Consider the following 22,702-nt stretch of genomic DNA (forward strand, 5'->3'; position numbering starts at 1 on the left):
CTATATAATTGCTACAGCTATACATTTAATCGCTACAACTATATATTTTTGTCAGCAAATAAATTAATTCTTTAAAACAAATTATTTTCATCTTCTGCTGTTTTTAAGGAGGCCTCATGGGACCTGTGAGGATGATTTCATCTGGACATGAGTTAACAACAGATTATGATGAAAAAGCACTTCATGAGCTTGGTTTTAAGGATATGCAGGTACATATATAAAATGTGGTTGGAGTTTTAATGATCTGTTTATAGTCATCAGTTGAACAGTCACGGGTCTAATTTAAAAACAGCTGTTACTGGTTTGTTATATTAAAATTCTAAGTGAAATTATTTTATGCTTCAGATTTGTTTTATTAAACCGAAAAACTTGATATGCATAATTTTTTTTTTTTTTTTAATAGATGGTATTTGTATCTTTGGGTGCACCAAGGAGAGAACGGAAAGGGGAAGGTGTTCAGCTGCCAGCATCTTGCCTCCCACCCCCTCAAAAGGACAACATTCCAATGCTTTTGCTTTTACAAGAACCTCATTTAACTACTCTTTTTGATTTATTAGAGATGCTTGCATCATTTAAACCACCCTCAGGAAAAGTGGCAGTGGATGATAGTGAGGTGACTATGTTTGATTTTCACAAATCTTGTTTTTTCTTTCTGTTGAGAGGATATAGTAACTTGAATAAAACTATAGATTATAAAATGTTATAAAATTTAATTTTCTCAGTTTTGTTTTGTTTTTGGATACGAAATCTTACTTTGTCTCCCAGGCTGGAGTGCAGTGGCGTGATCTCAGCTCATTGCAACTTCTGCCCCCTGAGTTCAAGCGATGCTTCTGCCTCAGCCTCCCAAGTAGTTGAGATTATAGGCATCCACCGCCACACCCAGCTAATTTTTGTATTTTTAGTAGAGATGGGGGAGGGGGTTTCGAACACTTGACCTCAAGTGATGTGCCCGCCTCGGCCTCCAAAGTGCTGGGATTACAGGTGTGAGCCACCATGCCCAGCCTTTGGTAATCTTTTAAGAGTAGTAAAATTGAGCTGGGCCCGGTGGCTCACGCCTGTAATCCCAGCATTTTGGGAGGCTGAGGCAGGCGGATCACGAGGTCAGAAGTTTGAGACCAGCCTGACTAACATGGCAAAACTTCATCTCTACTAAAAATACAAAAATTACCCAGGCATGGTGGCGTGCACCTGTAATCCCACGTACTTGGGAGGGTGAGACCAGAGAATCGCTTGAACCCAGGAGGCGGAGTTTGCAGTGAACTGAGATAGCACCACTGTACTTCAGCCTGGGCAACAGAGCAAAACTCTGTCCCCCCCCAAAAAAAAGGAAAAGAAAAAGAAAAAAATGCAAAATTAGGAACCCATTTATATATTCATTAACTATTTACTTAACATGATCCAGATATACTGTTTTAATCAATACTTTGATCTAGAAAGGGCCCCCTGTGGGAGACTGTATATAATCTGAGCTAGAAGGATGAAAAGCCAGTTAAAAAATGAGAAATGGTCTGGATAGAGTAATCTGGAGAAAAGGTTCCTGGAGAAATGCTTGATATAAGGAGTTAGGCAGGTTCAGGAATTGTTAAGAGCTAGGAAGGAGAATGAGGGCAATGAAATTGGAAAGGTAGGCAGAGCGAAATAATGCAAACCTTTTGGATCATTGTGAGTCATTTCCATTTTACTCAAAGTGGATGTCATTAAAAGATTTTAAACAGTAGATAAACATATGTTCTGATTTTTGTTTTATACCTAATAAGTTTCTTTGGCAAAAGTAACAAATTCAGTAAAGCATTTAATATACTAGTCCAGGAAGGAGTTGATGATAGTGCCCTGGCATAGGATGGCAGCAGTAGAAATAAACAGACAAGTCAAAACAACAACACTTAGTGGTGGTTTGGGTTTTAGGAGTAGGGAATGAAGAGAAGGAAGACAGAAATGGCATTGGGTTTCTGTCTTGAGCAACAGCGTGGATTCCATTTGAGATGGAGGATAGATGGATGCCTGATGGACATCAAGTGGAGATGTCAAGTAATCATTTGGATACATAAGTTTGAAACTCAGAGAAAGGGTATAATCTAGAACAATGGTTTGTGGGTTATCACTATAAAGATGGCATTTGTTTTGTTTTTATTTTTTTGGAGACACGGTCTCACTGTTGTCACCTAGGCTGGAGTGCAGTGGTATGATTATAGCTCAGTGTAGCCCCTTATCCCTTGGGCTCAAGAGATCCTGTTGCCTCAGCCTCCTGAGTAAGTGGAACTCCAGGCACATGCCAGTGCACCTGGCTAATTTTTAAAAGTTTTTTGTAGATATGGTCTCTCGGTGTTGCCCAGGTTGGTTTTAAATTCCTGGCCTCAAGCGATCCTCCCAATGTGCTAGGATTATAGGCTTAAACTACTGTGCCCAGCCTGAAGATGACATTAAGTGGCAAGCGTGTATATGACATCACTTAAAGGAGCGATTTTGAATTCACTAACATTTATTTATTTATTTTTGAGATGGAGTTTAACTCTTGCTGCCCAGGCTGGAGTGCAATGGCGTGATCTTGGCTCACCACAGCCTCCGCCTCCCAGGTTCAAGCGATTCTCCTGCCTCAGCCTCCTGAGTAGCTGGGATTACAGGGATGCACCACAACATCCGGCTAATTTTGTATTTTTAGTAGAGAAAGGTTTTCTCCATGTTGGTCAGGCTGGTCTTGAACTGCTGACAGGTAACCCACCTGTCTTAGCCTCTCAAAGTACTGGATTACAGGCATGAGCCACCTTGCCTGGACTTAAAACAATGCCTTTAAATGGACTTATTCTAAAACCTTTTCATGTATTCAAATAGCTTATGCAGTGATTCACAATTTTGAGGTTGAAGGGCAGGTAAAATGGTAGTATTTTGGTGGTTTTCTCTGTGTTAGGCTAGTTTTCTTTTCTTTCTTCCCCAAGATGGTTAAGTGACTTCTTCCCATTTCCATTATGTGTTTGATTATGGATGCAATGGGCTGCCATTCAGCCCTTGGTTTCATATACCTCAGTTTCTCAGGTAATGGTACATTGTTAAACTCCCAAGAAATCTCCATTGTGTTTTCAAGCAGAATAATCAATAAAAGGTGCCCATGAACCTCCCTTTTTCTACCCTTAGTGCTGGTGTTCTATTCCACGTATTATAGAGGAGGGGGATGAAAATTTACAGGTTTTTTTCAAAAGAGAAATTGTTCAAATTGGGTCAGCTACTGATAAGAGTGAAGGGTAATGCATTACAGATTTTCTTCCTTAAAGCAAATGACATGTTTGAGAAACTGGGAATATGACATAGTGTAATTTAAATACTAGGACAGAAAGGTACTCTGTAACCTATACTGCAAAAGGACCTTACATGATTTTTTTTTTTTTTTGAATCCACCATTATGGCTAGTTTTAAGCTGCAAAGTGAGCTCTTTTCTGGACTTTCAGAAACAAAATTTAGATGTTTTTATGGAGGATGTAGTAGAGAAAACCAGTTCCAGTTAATAGGTTGTTATGTTAGTCCGAGTAAGGCTTAAACCAGAGGGAAAGCATTTCATTGTTTTAGCAGTTTATTGAATTTTATTTTTGGCAGATTGATACAGGGATTCTTTGCTGAGCAAGATAGGTTTGGTCCTGATGAGAGTTACACAGAAGTGTAAAAAGAAATGATTTTTACGGTCTATGTCTCGTGAGACTTTCAGTCATAACAGAACATAGTTATGCACACTTGGAAGATTTTTTTCCTTCAAATCCTTTTTTGCATAGAGTTTAATCTTTCTCTCTCTCTCTCTCTCTCTCTCTCTCTCTCTCTCTCTCTCTCTCTCTTTAATAGTTATTTACAAAGGAATGAATTGTTTTATTGAAGAACTCTTGAGTGTCATTTCCTCAAGTAAAGTACAGGTGTTACTTGGGCATCGCTTCTGTTTCTTTGTTCCTCAAGCTTGTGAAACACCAAGTTTACCTTGAAACTTTCTAAGATTTCCTTGCCATCTGTGTGTACCCAACTTTCTGCCTTCATACCAAAAGAACTAAGTTTCCTTTTATAGGTTTATAGAATATCTCTAGACCATATTATAGCAAAGAATTACTATGATAGTAGCAACAGTAATAAATTTATAGGCTGTGGAAAATACCAAAACTGTGAATTTATCTTTTACTCTTTTTACCTCTCAGGGTAGTACTTTTTTTTTTTTTAATCGCCTGTTTCCTAAATAGTTTCTGAAATGTTATTTAGCTTACTCTTTGCACCTTTCTGAATTCAGATTTAACAAATGATAATGGAAGAAAGTAGGTCTTTAAAATTGTTTGCTTTCTTCTTCATTCATCTGAGACTGGAAAATGAGGTTTAAGATTAGCAAAATAAGAGAAACAGATAGGCTCTTCCTAAATGGAAGTTTCAAGGATTTAATTCACCAAGTCTTTGTTATGCTTAGAATAGTGATCCGCAAAATGGAAATAGGTGGTAGTCATACTGAAATTTGCTAGAATGGACTTTAAACAGATGTTTTCAGTTTTATTTCAAAAGTTTGCTGAGGCACATGTCTTAGAGGAAGGCTTTTCTAGAAAAATGTTCAGTAAGAAGGTGAAAAAAACACTGCTTTGAGTATTTTCTTAAATATGTGTCATATAACAAAAGGTTTCATGTCTCACTTTTCAGAAAGTGAGACTAAAAAATAGCAAATTTGGTGATGATTTTATGCAAAAATTTGAGCTTCAACTTTTTTCTTCTGATGTGTTTTGATAAAGCAGTTGTTTTTATTTGTAGAGTTTAAGATGTGAAGAACTTCATCTTCATGCGGAAAATCTTTCTAGGCGTGTCTGGGAGCTACTGATGCTTCTTCCTACATGTCCTAATATGTTGATGGCATTCCAGAATATCTCAGATGAACAGGTGAGCCCACAGAATCTCTTTACTCTCCTAAAGGCTGTTACCAGTTTGTTTCTTTTGACAGTGTAGAAGATTGCCTGTTAACATACCCTCAGTAAATCTGAATATAGTTTTTACCCATATAATAGGTAAAAAGTGCCACTTCATTTTAATGTTCATTTGTTTAGTGAGAGTGAATAACGTATCATAGGCTAAATGCAAGATGAAGATGTTTTCTAAAATTATAAAATAGAGATTTGCCATTTTATATTAGTGTTTTTTCTTACATTGTGTTTTGAATATTGCTTTTTGCTCTCAGTAACAAAAAGTAATGTTTAGAGAAAATGAACCAAGGTGAAATGATGTGTATCAGTGTTTCTTTTCTATGCTTATACAAGTTAACTGACTCTATTGGGGAAAATGAGGCAAAGAAATTTAATATCTGTATGGTAATTTATTTCCCTCTGGACATCACCTCACATTTGTTGGGTATCTTTCTAAAGTCTTCAACATTAAAGATTGTTTTCATTTAATTATTTATTTTTGAGATAGGGTCTCACTCTGTCACCTAGGCTAGAGTACAGTGGCATGATCTCAGCTTACTGCAATCTCAGCCACCAGGACTCAAGAAATCCTCCCCTGACTTTCCCCAGTAGCTGATGTGCCAACATGCCTGGCTGATTTTTGTATTTTTACTAGAGACAGGGTTTTCCCATTTTGGCCAAGTTCATCTCTACCTCCTGACCTCAAATGATCTGCCCACCTCACCCTCCCAAGGTGCTGGGATTACAGGCCTGAGCTTCTACTCCGGGCTTAAAGATTGTTTTTAAACCCAGGAGGCGGAGGTTGCGGTGAGCCGAGATCGCGCCATTGCACTCCAGCCTGGGTAACAAGAGCGGCACACTGTCTCAAAAAAAAAAAAAAAAAAGATGTATGATACATAGTTTATTTGAGGAGATCTCCAAAAGAACTCCTATAGGATGAATGCAAAAACAGATGTCCTAATGTTATGCTAATTCTAGGATTTGGAACATTATCATGTAATTATAGGAGGTGCAATATCTCACATGACTTGGAAGTCAAGAAGATGGGCTCTTGAAAATGCTGAATGATGACTTGCAGTAGCACTAGTGATAGCATTTCAGAGATGCACATTAAGTGTGAATTGCATTATTTCATGAATTGACAGTAGAAAACAGCAGTGTTCCTGAGTTCATATATTTGTATGACTTTTAAATATGTAGTTGTAAGTATTAAAAAAAGACATTTAATTCATCACCATCTTTAGAAGTTTACCCACTCAACTAGACTATAATTTTGTTTCTTCTCTCAATTGGGTAGATTAACAAGTTATAGTTATTTGCCCATGCTGCTGTTTATATATTTAATTGGTTTTATTTTCAGAAATTTAATGAATAATTGATGTTTTAAGTATACCATTTGTACCAGTTAATAACTAGTCTTCATATATGTTTTAATATATTTTAAAGTATATGCAATATTTTGAGGTTTTATGTAGTGTCAGTTTGTTTAAAGTTTTTCTTTTTTGTGTTCCCTGAGTAAGTTGGCTTGAGAAACATGTTTTTCTAATTTAAGAGTAATGATGGATTTAATTGGAAAGAACTTCTCAAAATTAAGAGCGCTCACAAGCTATTGTATGCTCTGGAAATTATTGAAGCACTGGGAAAACCTAATAGAAGAATAAGGAGAGAGTCAACGGTAATTGCATTTCCATTATTATCATTAAATATTTGTATTCTCTCTGGAGCGAAATTCTATAAGGTATTATCTTTTCCATTCTATTCTTCTGCCATTCTCCCTTATTTTGTTGCCTTTCTCATAGGGAAGTTACAGTGATCTTTATCCAGATTCAGATGATTCATGTGAGGATCAAGTGGAAAATAGTAAAAATTCCTGGAGTTGCAAGGTTTGATCATGTGTTTTTCAATGTATTGATAAAAATAATTTATCTCCAGTTTTTCAGAAGTGGGTACCATAATTCTTCATTGTTTTTAAACTAATATACTATTAAATAATAGTTTAAAAATCATGTATTACTTTAAGTTGGAATAATCTGAGGTTATTTAAAGCCTTGATACACCTATTTTTAGCTCTGAGTTTTCTCCATTGAAATACTGTGAGAGGCCAGATGTGGTGGCTCACGCCTGTGATCCAGCATGTTGGGAGGCTGAGACAGGTGGATCACAAGGTCAGGAGTTTGAGAACAGCCTGGCCAACATGGTGAAACCCCTGTCTCTACTAAAAAAATTAAAATGGCCGGGCGTGGTGGCTCATGCCTATAATCCCAGCACTTTGGGAGGCCAAGGCGGGTGGATCACGAGGTCAAGAGATCAAGACCATCCTGGTCAACAAGGTGAAACCCCGTCTCTACTAAAAATACAAAAATTAGCTGGGCATGGTGGTGCGTGCCTGTAGTCCCAGCTACTCAGGAGGCTGAGGCAGGAGAATTGCTTGAACCCAGAAGGCGGAGGTTATGGTGAGCTGAGATTGTGCCATTGCACTCCAGTCTGGGTAACAACAGCGAAACTCCGTCTCAAAAAAAAATTTTTTTAAAGTAAGTAAAAATAAAAATGAGCTGGCTGTGGTAGCACAGCACCTGTAATCCCAGCTACCTGGATGGCGGAGGCAGGAGAATCACTTGAACCCAGGAGGCAGAGGTTGCTGCACTGTACTCCAGCTGGGGAGCAAAAAAAGATACTGTGAGAACATCCCAGTGTCTAGGACTAAATGCCTAGGGGAATATAAAGATGTTTATAGCCTCTTTCAAGTATATATATATTTTAAAAGTTTTGTTTTATTTTGTTTGGTTAGAGACAGGGTCTCACCTTGTCATGCAGGGTGGATTGCAGTGGCATGATCATGGCTCACTGCAGCTTTGACTGCCTGGGTTCAGGTGATCCTCCTGCCTCAGCCTCTCTAGTAGCTGAAACTACAGGCATAAGCCACTACACCTGTCCAATCTTTTTATTTTTTTGTAGAGATAACGTCTTCCTTTGTTGCCTAGGCTGGTGTCAAAGTCCTAGCCTCAAGTCATCCTCTATCTTTGGCTTCCCAAAGTGTTAGGATTACAGGCATGAGCCCCTGTGCCCACCCTTAAATTCTTGAAAGTAGGGCTTTATCTTCTTATTTTTTATAGAAATTATTTTGGTAATTTAAATTAAGTTATAATTGTGTAAATAAAAGATATTTAATATTTTACCTATCTAGTTACTAAATCAAGAAGCGTTACTGCATTATGTAGCAGCTACTTTTCCCTTACTATTACTTTCACAATTGCCTACAGTTTGTTGCTGCTGGAGGGCTTCAACAGTTACTAGAAATTTTTAATTCTGGAATTCTAGAGCCTAAAGAGCAGGAATCATGGACTGTGGTAAGTGGAAATTTACTGTTTCAGCTAGTTACAGTAGTTACCCATTTGAAACACTTCCATTTCATCAGCAAGTATAGATTTTGCCATATAGTTCATTATAATAGGAATATAGCAGAAATGAATTTTAAAACACAGTTTGATAAACTAATTATGGAAAAAGTGTTTTTCATGTTAATTTTATTTAAAAATTCTTGTGCTAAAATTAATTACTCTAAACTGTGGCTCATAAACATGTTTCCTTTAGGTTGATAGGTTATATATTAATATATAGATAAAGTTTGATTGCTTTTTAAAAATTTGGTCTACATCTTAGGTTTTTTTAAAACTTTGTTTTGTTTTGACCATTTCTTCCTTTATAGCAGTAATACTAAAAAATGTGTTTCCAGACCATGTTGACTGGCTTGCATTGGGATAGATACAGAAATTGAGAGTAAGCCTTTAGCAGTTTTTATAGCCATTAGACATTGGTGCTGTATTTTTATAGTACTTTACAAAAGTATTGCTCCTCAACCAAATGGAAGGTTTTTTTATTCAGTGAACTTGCATTAAAAAATGAAAATTTTGCCAGGTGCAGTGACTCATGCCTGTAATCCCAGCAGTTTGGGAAGCTGAGGCGGGCAGATCACCTGAGGTCAGGAGTTCGAGACCAGCCTGGCCAAAATGGTGAAACCCCATCTCTACCAAAATACAAAAATTAACTGGGTGTGGTGTCAGGCGCCTGTAATCTCAGCTACTTGGGAGGCTGAGGCAGGGGAATCACTTGAACCCTGGAAGTGGAGTTTGCAATGAGCCAAGATTGTTCCACTGCGCTCCAGCCTGGGCAGCAAGAGTGAAGCTCCGTCTCAAAAAGAAAAAGGGAAATTTTAAAAAATGATACTTTATCACTGTGAATTTGAAGAAGTACTATATGAAAATAAAATTGTTTGTAGAATATTTAAATCTTCATAACGATATACAAAACTGCACAGGCCACTTTAGAGCTCAATGTACAGGACATTCCATTGTCTTCCATCAAATCAGGTTAGCATTATCAAACATTGAATTCAAGTATTCTCTTAGTTTCTGTTTGTTTTTTATTTTTTAGAATTCCTGGTGTAATGATTTGATATCACGTACTCTTATGTCCATATTTGTTAGCTCATCAGCTGTCATTAGTGTATTTTGCGTGTGGGCCAAGAAAGGTGTTGTTCTTCCAGTGTGGCTCAGGGAAGCCAAAAGATGGGACACTCCTGTACTAAAGGTTTTCACTGTCTCACTTGAAATTATAGCTACTTTCCTTGTTATTGCTAAGAACATTTTATTGCCAATATGTGGCTTATTGTAGCTTTTTATGATGCCCAAGATGCAAAGCATGTCTAAGATAGAAATTGCTTTGAGATCAAATGATACTTGTTGTTTATAATGCATCTCTCTTAATATTATAAAATAATTCTAAGCTCAGGATTGTTCTTGTTTCTTTTTTTCCTTTTCAAACTTTTTTCCTTTTCAAATGAGTTTAGTTGAAGTATAACTTTAAAAAATTTTTTTGAGGTGTAGTTCACGTGCAATCAATTTACTCCTTCAAAATGTACTGTTTTTACAACATTCACAAAATTGTGTTACCATGACCAGCATCTAGTTTCAGAACAGTTGTATCACCTCAAAAGAAACCTCCCCAAATGCTTTAGCCCTTTGCAACCACTATTATAGTCTACTTTTTATTTCTGTGGATTTGCCTGTTCTGGACATTTCTGGTCAATGGAACCATGCAATGTTTGGTCCATTGTGATTGGTTTGTTTCACTTAGCCTGTTTACAAGATTCATCCTTGTTAAGTAGCAAGTATCAGCAATTCATTCCTTTTTATAATTATACCATATGATGTTTGTCCATTCACCAGTTTAGAGGCTTGTGGGTTATTTTTGCACTTTGAGTATTGTGAGCATTTGTTTACAAGTTTAGGTATAGATAATACGTTTTCACTTCTTTTGGGCATATTCTTAGTAGTCGTAGTATACCTTGCCACTACTTAAGTGGTATCTTATTGTGATTTCTAACATTTACATTTTCCCAATTCTAAGGATCTTTAGTAGCTTTTTATGTGTCTGTTGACCATTCATAAGCGTGTATGCATGCATGTGTGTGTGTGTATATATACATACATACATATATATACACACACACACACACACATTCATCCATCTTTGTTGAAATGTTTGTTCAATCACAGCTGAAAATCCAGGGATCAGAAGATTGATCAGATGGTGAACATTTGTGTTGTTTCCACTTTGGGGCTATTACCAATAATGTTGCAAACATGTGTCTCGGGTATAGAGTGCAATTTCTGGGTCCTGTGTAATTGCTTTCTGAGGAGTTGCCAGTTTAGCAAAGCTGCACCATTTTACATTTCTACCAGTAGTATGTGAGGGTTCTAGTTTCTCCATATCCTTTCTAAGCCTTGTTACTATCTGTTTGTTTTTGAGAATGAATCTCTCTCTCTTGCCCAGGCTGGATTGAAGTGGCACGATCTCGGCTCATTGCAACCTCCGCCTCTGGGGTTCACGACTGCCATAGCTTCCTGAGTAACTGGGACTATAGGCATGCGCCATCATGCCTGGCTGATTTTTTAAATTTTTATAGAGACGGGGTTTCACCGTGTTAGCCAGGATGGTCTCGATCTCCCAACCTTGTGATCCCCCTGCCTCAGCCTCCTAAAGTGCTGGGATTATAGGCGCGAGCCACTATGCCAGGCCATTACTGTCTTCTTTATTTTAAGTATTCTATTGTGTAAAGTGGTAGCTAGTTGTGGTTTTGATTTGATTGGGTTGTCTTTGTTGATTTGTAAGAATTCCTTACGTATTTCAGATACTGATTTGTTAGATTGCATGTGATTTACAGATATTTTCTCCCATTGTATGGGTTTTTTTTCCCTTTCTTCAGAAGCATCCTGTGATTTACAAAAGTTTCTAATTTTGATGAAGTCCAGTGTCTCTGTTTTCCTTTGTGCTTGTGCTTTTGGTGTCGTATCTATAAAACCAATACCGAATCTAAGGTCACAGAGATTGATGACTGTTTTCTGTTAAGAGGTTTCTGGTTTTAGCTTGTAGTTTTAGGTCTTTGATTCATTTTAAGTTAATTGTTGCATATGATGTGAGGTTGTGCAGTATACTTTTCATGTAATAAATAATGCACTCATTTTAAAGGGCAAGTTTTGAAAAATATTTAACCCTCTAATATAAATAAAGAATATTTCCATTACTTAAGAAGGCCCATCCTACAGTGTTGCTATCAGGGTTTCTTCCTCTGCTTTCTGTTACAATAGATGAGATTTTCATTTTATAGAATTTCATATAATTGGATCAGTACAGTATGTACTCTTTTGTATCTGGCTTGTTTTTTTTCAGAGTGCTCTTTGAGGTTAAATGTGTATCAGTATTTGGTTTGTTTTTATTGCTGAGTAATGTATTCGTATTCATTGTATAGGTATACCACAATTCATTTATCTGCTCATCTGATTGACATTTGAGTGGTTTATACTTTGGGTTACTACAAATAAAGCTTCTGTAAACATTCACATGCAGGTCATTTAGCATTTGTATGTTTTTCTCTCTCAGATTAATACCAAGTAATGACATTGCTAAATTATATGGTGAGTTTATACTTATAAGGTTAACCTTTTGAGAAGCTGCCAAACTGTTTTCCAAAAACAGTTGTGGCATGCAATACATGAGAATTTTATTTATTCCACATCCTTGCCAGAAGTTGATAAGGCCAGGGTTTTAAAATTTGAGCTCTTCTGGTGGGAATAGTAGTGTTACCTCACAGTGGTTTCACTTGTCCTTCCCTCATCTAATGATGTTTTAACATTATGTCATGTGTTTATTGGTTGTGTGTTTATCTTCTTTTGTGAAATATAGTTGTAAAACCATCTTTTCCCTTAAGCGTTACAGAGAAATCTTTCTCTGATGTATGTATGGGGACAAGCCCCACACACATCCTGTGGCTTACTTTTTCATCATACTGACAGTATCTTTTAGGGGAGAAATTTTAATTTTAATGAAATTTGTTTCCAGTCTACAAATATTTGTTCCAAGGTCACAAGTCTCCTCTGTTTTCTGTAAATTTTATAGTTTTCTTTTACATTTAGATCTATAACAATACATTTTGAGTTAACTTTTATATATATAATGTTGACATTTTTTTCCTTCTTCATATAGCTATTTGGTTTTTGTAGCACCAATTTGTTGAGAAGACTTTTTTCTCTCTGAATTACCTTGCTGTCTTTCTTTCAAGTCAGTAATAAAGTATTGCTTTATTGCTGTTATTGGAGGAAGGAAGTACTGTTTCCTGGTATGTTTGTATAGGGATATATTTGGCAGTGGAATCAGGAGAGCAGGAGGTTAAGAACTATTGAAGAAAAAGCTGAAAAACTCGTGTACATACGTGATATTCTAATTTATTTAAAGAAAGTATGCTAAATTTTTTTAATTGAGCTAGTTTGCAGTCAGTTGTAACTTTTATTTTTTATGCATACCAAACAATGTTTAAAACAAATTTTTAAATGTTTATTTTTAATGTGGTTATGGAAAGTGCAAAATTTTTAGTTCAATTATTTTCTAGAATTACTAAGAATTGCTTTGGTCCCTAAATATTAAGAGTTTCTGCCACTTGTATAGAGAAACAATATATAATACTTTGATAATACTTTGTTTATTAATTTTATTGATAATATCTGTCATTTTCATTTTTAAAATATATTGTAAATTATGAGCAGTATGTTTTTTCAAAAGTCTCATAGCTATCTATTGCATACATTTTTATGATGCCTTTTGTTAAAGCAATGAAAATATCATTTTCATTTCATTAAATACATCCTGTATACCCTCTTTATTTCTAGATACTTTATAAGATTGAATTGTTCCTGACCATAATATTTGAGCAACAAAATTTTATGCTACATGGATTAAGTACTAGCTATAATTATTTTTATCTTCTGGTCTTTTAATTTCTAAACTGTATAATGTCCATTATAAATTAATGAAAATAGGGAAATGACAATTTCTTTTCATTTACAGTGGCAACTAGACTGTCTTGCTTGCTTGCTGAAGTTAATATGCCAGTTTGCAGTAGATCCATCCGATTTGGATTTAGCTTATCATGATGTCTTTGCCTGGTCTGGTATAGCGGAAAGCCATAGGAAAAGAACCTGGCCTGGCAAATCAAGGAAGGCTGCTGGTGATCATGCTAAGGGTCTTCATATACCACGATTAACAGAGGTAAAGTGCAGAAGTTAATGTTGAATTCCATTTATTTTTATAAACTGAAAATGCTGATGCTTAAGAAATATGTTCTAGATTACTGTGATTTCACCTAATAGCTGAACTGATGGCATTGTTTTAAAGCAGTAGTGATTGTGAAGCAGTAATGCTTTTCATTTCATCATCCAGAATGCAGAAATGAATCATGTGCCATTTTAATATCTGTGACATTGACTTGATTATTTGGACTCAGTAATTTATATACTTTGGGTTTGAGGGTGCATTTATGAAAACAGAAACCATAGTTGGTATTTCAACATAGGAAATTTAAAATAGGGAATCTATTTTACATGCATGTGTTAGAAGGCTTTAAAAGCAAAAAGGGAATGGTGAGGTAACCCAGCTAAGGAGCCATTTACCACACCTAGATCTTGAGGAACATTAGTTAAGTAGTTGGATTATCAGGAACTTAGAAGCTTGCAGTAATATTTAGGGTTAAACCAGGGTTTAGGCCTCTGAGAAAGCAATTATGCTCACTTGCTGTAAGATTCTCTGAGGGGACCTGATAAAGCTGGTGCTAGGAGTGCCTAAAAAAGCTTAAGACTGAAACCAACTGTCTCTTCTAGGTAAATACTTCTAGATAAATGCTGAAGTATTTACCAGGCTGGCAGAACCTAATAGGAAGCCAGCTGGCAAGGGAAGAATTTGGTTTTTGATATATTAGCCCTAGCATCATAGAACAAGTGTATAAAAGGGTGGATTTAGAGATGAAAGAAAATATAGTTGGCCTTTGAAAAATGGAGGGGTTAAGGATGCTGACCCTCCATACAGTCAGAAATCTGTGTATAACTTGAATCCCCCAGAACTACTGATAGCCTGCTATTAACCAGAAGCCTTACCAATAACATAAACAGTTGATTAATGCATAGATTATATGTTAATAATATTATATACTATATTCTTTGAATAAAGTTGGCTAGAGGAAAGAAAATTATAAGGAAAAGAAAATTCATTTACTATTCAACAGGTGGAAGTGGGTCATCATAAAGGTCTTCATCACCATGGTCTTCACATTGATTAGGCAGTAGAGGATGAGGAAGGTGAGGGTTTGGTCTTGTTGTCTTAGGAGTAGCAGTTTCAGACCTGAAGTGTTTAAAAGTGTTGTTAACGGGTCAACTGTATTAACTGTATTAACCAGTACATCCAGCATTAAAAATAAAATATTTTTTATTGTGGATTCTGTTGTTCATGTAATAACATATTTGCCTTCCCAAGATACCGATCAGTGAACTGGAAGTAGGGAGTGATCAAGATGAGATCTTAGGGATCTCTCATTCTGTAACCTTTTGAGAAACATCAAAGTAATGAATTGTTATTGATAGAGGAATATTGTGATGAACATAAGGTTAGAAACTACTGGTATAAATGGAAACCTGAGGCAGATTTCACTTTCGGAATTTTGGAGTTTAAATGGGAAAAGTGATCTCTTTCAGTTTTCCAAATCATTTACATCTAATAAAATTAAATACATGCAGAATACAATGTAATCTGTATTCTACATTGTACTGTGTTGTAAAGTACCATTTAGTAACCTTGAAGTACTATGTTTTGGTCATGTTTTTTCCAGAATAAATTTTCCAAGTTACAATGTAATGTTCTAATTTCGATCCTTTCCGTCAACTCACTAATTTCCATGTTTATTGATCTTTATTAGTGATTTTGTCTTGAGATTTTAATAATATAAGTATATATAAATGTATCTGTAAAATACCTGTGCATATTTGTGGTGTTTTGTAGGTTATTGGTTTGTGTTTAAAAATAATATGCAACTACAAGCTTATTGAAAATAATTCATAATATACAAATGAACATTTTCCCTAGTCATAGATGACTACTATTAATATCTTGAAGTGTTACCTTTACAGAGTTTTTTTCTACGTACATACCAATTTTTTTTTTTTGAGATGGAGACTGGCTCTGTCTTCCAAGCTGAAGTGCAGTGGCACCATCTCGGCTTATTGCAACCTCTCCCTCTCCAGTTCGAGTGATTCTCCTAACTCAGCCTTCAGGTAGCTGGGGTTACAGGCACATGCCACCATGTCTGGATAATTTTTCTATTTTTAGTAGAGCGTTTTGCCATGTTGGCCAGGCTGATCTCGAACTCCTGACCTCAAGTGATCCACCTGCCTTGGCCCCCCATAGTGCTGGGATTATAGGTGTGAGCCACTGCACCCAGCCAGTGTTTTTGTTTTGCTTTGTTTTGTTTTAGGTTTTTTTTTTTTAAGTTTAGAAAAGGTGTATATTATATACTTTTTGTATGAGTCAATTTACCAAATAATTACAGCTTAGTATGTATATTTAAGATCTATGGAAATAAAAATTTTCGTTGTATTAATTCTGAAGACAGAGTTATCTAATGTTGATATACTGTAGGTAGAGTAAGGAAGAACACTAAGTTTACCATCATTTTTCCTTGTGGTCTTTTTAATAGCATTTTAGCAAGTTGCCTGCAAAATTTAGCCTAAACATCAACTTTTCTGGAAGCTTTCTGAGTTCTGCCAAGGACAGATTTAGTTGCTGCTTCCTTCTTTTGCTTATTCGCACATTGTATATACTTGTGTTACCGTGTTTTCTGTAGCTATCTGCTACAGCGCAGAAACGGTGCCTTATGAAGTATGTGCACAGAATGCCTTCCAACCTGCAGAAGGAATTTAATAATTCATTATTATATTAATGAATTGTTTTCTCCCATTATATGGAAGAAGAATCAGAGCTGAGAAATTCTGTATATGTTAGGATCATGCAGCCTAAAGCTAAATGTTGAACCTTAGAATTTTGAATCTAGAATTCATGCTCTGTACCCATGGTATAGTACATTGCTTTTTTTATTTTTATTTCAGGATGGTTGAAGGATCTGTTACTACTTGATTTTTAAAATATATTTTCTTCAAAAGTAAAAAAATGTTTAATTGTTCACCAACCCTCCCCCCTCCTTCCCGCCAAGAAACCACCAACATGTTATATATTTCTTTCCCCCAGTTCATTGGTATGCAGAGAATCTAAGAATCAAATGTAAAGACTGTTTTTGCCTCTACTTCTAAAGTTTTAGTAATTTATTTTCTTTCCTTTTCTTTTTCTTCTTTAAAAAAAAAAAAAATTGATTCTCATTTTGTTGCACAGGTTAGAGTGCAGTGGTACAGTCTCAGCTCAGTGAAGCCACTGCCTCCCAGGTTCAGGTGTTCCTTGCTCCTCAGCCTTTAAAGCAGCTGGGATTATAGGCATGCACCACCCCAGCCAATTTTTGTATTTTTAGTAGAAACAGAGTTTTACCACATTGTCCAGGCTATTCTCGAATTTCTGGGCTCAAGCAGTTCACCTGCCTCAGCCTCCCTAATTGCTGGGATTACAGCAATTACAGTGAACCACCATACTCAGCCTAAAGTTGCTGCTCTTATGTGTGATTATAAAATTCTAGTTTTCTAATACTTGACATTTTTGCAGTATTTTCAAAGAATTCTTACGACATTATTTATTATGTTATAGATAAATATCGAAATAATTCGGAATTTTGGGTTAAAATTTTATAATGCACGTCTCTTTAGTAACTAAATCATGAGTACCTGTGGAGGGTTTTCCTTTTGTCGTATTTAAATATCTTTTAAAATGTTTTTGTTTTAAAGGTGTTTCTTGTTCTTGTCCAAGGAACCAGTTTGATTCAGCGACTTATGTCTGTTGCTTATACTTATGATAATCTGGCTCCTAGGTATGCATTTTAAAAATATATTTTATGTATGTATATATAGCAGGAATATCATGTTTGAAAACTTTATTTTGAAAAATTTTAAACAATAGAAAAATTTGGGGGTTATTGTGAAATCGCTTATGCTTTCATCCAGATTTACATGTTATTAACCTCTTGCTAAAATGTGTCTTGTATTTATGAGCATGTATTTTCTGTGTGTTTACATGTTTTCCCGAATCTTGTGAGACTGAATTGCAGAGATCATGACTGTTTACTAGTAGTTCGTTGTGTATCTCCTAAGACCAAGGACATTTTCTTAATAGCTAGAGTAAAATTTTTAAATTTATAAAATTTAACATTGATGTATTATCTAACATATAGTCCATATTAAAATCTTGTTGGTATTCTTTATAACAATATTTATTTTGCTTCAGGATTCTGTGTTGCATTTAATTGTCAGTTCTTCTACTTCCTTTCATCAGAGATGACTTTCTCAGCTTTTCTCTCATGATACATTTTCAAGTAATATAGGCCAATTATTTATTTTATAGAGTACTTTTCAGTTTGGGTTTTCATAATTGACCCTCATGATTCAGATTTTATAATTTTTAAAGTACTCTTAAGTTTAGACTCTAAATCATTATAACCTACGTGTTTGTCTTGCACATCTCTTTAGTGATAAAATTACATGAGGGTTTATTTCAGTCAACATTGTATTCATTCAAATTTTGTTTATTAAATCTGAAATCATTTGGTATTTGCTATAATAAGATGTTATCAATAATCCTTTAATTTGGTTAGTTTTTTATTTTGAAAACATTTTTATTGACTAGAACTAGATACCTTGCTGTGTAATAGATCTCAGAACTTTCTGCTCTATCTGGAATTTTGTACCCTTTGACTCATACCCTCTGCCCAACACCACCCTTACCCTAACCTCAGCCTCTGGTAGCCATTATTCTACTCTGTTCTTCAATAAGTTTGACTTACCAGTGAGTCTTTAAATAAATGATAAAGAAGATAGAAGAAACAAATAATGGAACTCTCTTTAACTATAATCTCTTGCAAAAATTAGCTGGCTGTGGTGGTATATGCCTGTAGTCCCAGCTATAGGGAGGTGGGAGGAATGCTTGAACCTGGGAGGTCAAGGCTGCAGTGAGCTATGATCATACCACTGCACTCCGGCCTGGGCAACAGAGTGAGACCCTATTTCATGTCTTTAAAACACACACCAATGTACACACACACACTCCCCCCCCGCCCCGCCCCAACAGAGGAAGACTCTGTCTCCTGTCCTTAAAAAACACACACACACCCCTTTCCTTTTTTGTGGGAAGTGATAACCTTAAAGGATATATGTTAATAAATTGAATTATTTTTAGTTCATTGCTGAATTTAATTGGTAGTGGTGTGTTTTTACTTGTTACAGAGTTTTAAAAGCTCAGTCGGATCACAGGTCTAGACATGAAGGTAAGGATTCCACAATGTTAACTTCTAATAAATAAAAACTTAAATAATATATTGACATATTTTATCTTTAATAATGAACATTGCATTTTCATTTTGACACAAACCTTTATAATGAACTGTTTTCTCATTTTTCTTTAGTTTCACATTATTCAATGTGGCTCTTGGTGAGTTGGGCTCATTGCTGTTCTTTAGTGAAATCTAGCCTTGCTGATAGTGATCATTTACAAGATTGGCTAAAGAAATTGACTCTCCTTATTCCTGAGGTAAGATAAAGATGGAAGGTTAGTACTGTTACTTTTTATGTTTTCATGTTATTAGTATTGATAATAAATAAAAGCTAATGGAAACAAATATGCATGATTCCATAAATATATCACATTATCTACTTAATCCTTTAAGGTCTGGGATTAGACCTTAAACTATGGTTTGAACTATGTACAATGTTTAAGAAATTTTGACTATTATATATTATGTAGCATTTATATTTTTTCTGAAATGTTTATAGAATGATTATATTGCTTTGGATTAATAAAAAGGAACTTTTTTTCCAGATGGTAGGAAGGGCTTGAGAATTTATTTTGGTAATGTATGTTTTAGAAAAGTTCTGTTGCCTTTTTTTTTTCCTTCCAGAGACAGAGTCTCCCTGTTCTCTGTATTGCCCAGGCTGCAGTGCAGTGGTACAGTTGTGGCTCCCTGCAGCCTCAGCCTCCTGGGATTAAGCGATCCTCTGGCGTCTACCTCTCAAGTAGCTGGGACCACAGGTGCACATCACCATGCCCAGCTAGTTTTTTGACTTTTTTGTAGAGACGGGGTCTCGCTGTGTTGCCCAGACTGGTCTTGAACTCCTGGTTTCATGTAATGCCCCTGCCTCAGCCGCTTAAACTGCTTGGGATTACAGGCATGAGTCACTGCACCCAGCCTGAATTTTCTATTTAAGTAGAAATAGAGACAATAGAGACTAAATATATTTTGCTTTCTGTGTTGACAGTGAGGCCAGTATAACTTTTATTAGCCATATCTTGACATTACTCGCCTCCTATTCCTAAGTGAAATAGTAGAAATACACACTAATATGTTTAGTTCCAAAGTCACTTATTTTTAAAATTTGCTTGTCTAATAATGTTAGCTCTGGCTGGGCACAATGGCCGACACCTACAATCCCAGCACTTTGGGAGGCTGAGGTGGGTGGATCATTTGAGGGCATGAGTGTGAGACCAGCCTGGCCAACATGATGAAAATATAAAAAATACTAATTAAAACACTAAAAATACAAAAAATTTGCTGGGTGTGGCGGCACATACCTGCAGTCCCAGCTACACAGGAGGCTGAAGCAGGAGAATCGCTTAAACCCAGGAGATGGAGGTTGTGGTGAGCCAAGATCACGCCACTGCACTCTAGTCTGGACAACAGAGCAAGACTGTCTCAAAAAAAAAAAAATAAAAAAATAAAATTAGCTCTGGATTTAATGCCATGTGCGTTTTTGTGCTGTCTCAGGTGATCATTTTGACATTGGGGCAATTTCCTTACAATCTATAGAATATTCTGATTTAAGTTGCTTCTGTGTTGCTTCTAGTTCTGAAAATACTTTATGCTCTTACTGTCTTGTAAATAACTTAAATGATTCTAAATATCCTTCCCTCATTTCTTCTTTGTATTTACCTGTTCTTGTGCTCATTTTGTTCTGTTTCTGTTTTTATGGCCATGCTTTAGGATTTCTAAAATACTGTATATATTATGGTATACTTTGAAGTACTTTATAATGTGTAATTTACATATATATGTATGGGGTTAGAACATTGTATTTATTATTTTTATGAGGCATAATCTTGTTTCTGCCATCCAGGCTGGGGAGCAGTGACATACTGGCTCACTGCAGACTCTGTCTCCCTGGTTCAAGCAATTCTTGTGCCCGTCTCCAGAGTAGCTAGGACTACAGGCACACACCACCCGACCCAGTTGATTTTTGAATTTTTTTGTAGTGACAGGGATTTGCCATATTGGACAGGCTGGTCTCAGACTCCTGGCCTCAGGTTATCCTCCTGCCTAAGTCTCCCAAATTGCTGGGATTATAGGCTTGCCTGGCAGGTGTATTTAAAATCACCTAAAATTATTTCTGCTAACATATTAACATTAGCTTTTTAATTCTAACTCAGACTGTCTTTGGAACTTTCTTTTTCATCTAGACTGCAGTTCGTCATGAATCATGCAATGGTCTCTATAAGTTATCCCTGTCAGGGCTGGATGGAGGAGACTCAATCAATCGTTCTTTTCTGCTATTGGCTGCCTCAACATTATTGAAATTTCTTCCTGATGCTCAAGCACTTAAACCTATTAGGGTAAGATTTTACTGTATTTAGAAGCAGTTTCTATTTTTGAAATTTTGTTTGTCCCAAGTTTATCATTGTAATATATCCTTAAAATTTTGAGCATTGAACTACTGTATGTGATTTTTACCAAGAGAATAGTAGTTATATACTGCTTAAAGTGACAGCATTGTGACACACTGTGTCCATGTTACTACTAGGAAGAAACTGATTTCCTCTGTGGTCTCTTTCATGGATACTCTATTTTAGAAACAGCATTTGTTCTCACTTGGCTCTGAGCCTTGTTTTAATAAGTTGACTGATAAAAAATCATAAATGGAACTCTCTAGTAAGTCACAGTTTTTTTTTATTTTTATGAGATTCTGAATTTTTAATTTTATTTCCTACCCTAGTGCATATACAAGCCTTGTAAAAGGCTTCTGCTACATAATAAATGTAGAGCCCATTATTAAAGACTTTTTACTAATCCCAGAAATTCAATATCTTGCTGGATTTACATTATTTTCCTCCTCATTCATATATTTTCCAAATGTCGGTAATTTGTGACTAATATTTTCTTAAGAGTTCTTAATGTTAGTCATTTATGTGCCTGGTTATTCTGATTTTACAGAAACTAAGCGTGTACTCTCCATTTTTTAAAAGATTTTGAATACTGTTTAGGAATTTATTTTATAAAGCCTATAGTTTCTTAAATGTATTATAATTTTAATTTATTTTTAAAATGTTTTCACAAAGCATAAAATTTTCTTAATAGATAGATGATTATGAGGAAGAACCAATGTTAAAACCTGGATGTAAAGAGTATTTTTGGTTGTTATGCAAATTAGTTGACAACATACATATAAAGGACGCTAGTCAGGTATGTTCAGAAAATTATATGCTATTCTGTATATTCTATTCTTGTTAATATGAATTATGACATGTTCATGACTTTATCCATCTTAAGTATACTTTATTAATCTATAGGTAGTTGGTAGTGTCATGTCTCTTCTGTATTTGTGCTTTTCTACCTTACTCTAATTCCTTTTGTGTTTTTACTCTGACCTTAGCCGAAACATCTTCATCTGGTATCTATACATAGTTTCTTGTTGTTCCTCAGTAAGATTTGTGGATGTAACATCTTATTTGGAAAGGGAAATTTAGGTTTTAAAATTAAAAATACAGCTTCCTATGTAGTTTGAAGTCCCAAATATGTAAAATAAAATTGCAATTCAAGTAGAAGTTACTTTAATATAAAGAAACACTGTCAGTTTTTGCTGATCTACTGACATTTGCATTCAAACAAAGTAATGATTAAAACAAGTAAATTTCAGGCCAGGCACAGCTCACACCTGTAATCCCAGCACTTTGGGAGGCCAAGGTGGGCAGATCACAGGAGGTCAAGAGAATGAAACTGTGCTGGCCAACATGGTGAAACCCCATCTCTACTAAAAATACAAAAATCACTGGGTGTGGTGGTGCATCCCTGTTGGGTCAGCTACTTGGGAGGCTGAGGCAGGAGAATCGCTTGATTCCAGCGGGTGGAGGTTGCAGTGAGCTGAGATTGCACCACTGCACTCCAGCCTGGTGATAGAGCAAGGCACTATGACGAGGCTGGAGTGAGACAAGCAAGACACTCCTCTGTCTTGGGGAAAAAAATTTTTTTTTTTGCTTTTTTTCAGTGTACATAAATTGAGTAA

The 22,702-nt window shown here is 35.7% G+C and overlaps 1 protein-coding gene across 12 annotated transcripts in view; it reads left to right on the plus strand.

The window, feature by feature from the left end:
- USP34 (ubiquitin specific peptidase 34) overlaps positions 1-22,702 on the plus strand; it is a 282,857-nt gene that overhangs the window by 162,245 nt on the left and 97,910 nt on the right. For all 12 annotated transcript variants that reach the window (XM_054244928.2, XM_054244930.2, XM_054244931.2 and 9 more), the window contains 12 exons: positions 109-209; positions 404-613; positions 4,759-4,884; positions 6,457-6,579; positions 6,704-6,787; positions 8,165-8,251; positions 13,305-13,505; positions 17,168-17,250; positions 18,659-18,699; positions 18,838-18,962; positions 20,883-21,035; positions 21,778-21,882. In XM_054244928.2, the coding sequence (XP_054100903.2) occupies positions 109-209; positions 404-613; positions 4,759-4,884; positions 6,457-6,579; positions 6,704-6,787; positions 8,165-8,251; positions 13,305-13,505; positions 17,168-17,250; positions 18,659-18,699; positions 18,838-18,962; positions 20,883-21,035; positions 21,778-21,882 (1,439 nt within the window). The remainder of the gene's footprint in view (positions 1-108; positions 210-403; positions 614-4,758; positions 4,885-6,456; positions 6,580-6,703; positions 6,788-8,164; positions 8,252-13,304; positions 13,506-17,167; positions 17,251-18,658; positions 18,700-18,837; positions 18,963-20,882; positions 21,036-21,777; positions 21,883-22,702) is intronic.

Source organism: Callithrix jacchus, chromosome 14 (assembly GCF_049354715.1).
Source record: "Callithrix jacchus isolate 240 chromosome 14, calJac240_pri, whole genome shotgun sequence".
Classification (NCBI taxonomy): domain Eukaryota; kingdom Metazoa; phylum Chordata; class Mammalia; order Primates; family Cebidae; genus Callithrix; species Callithrix jacchus.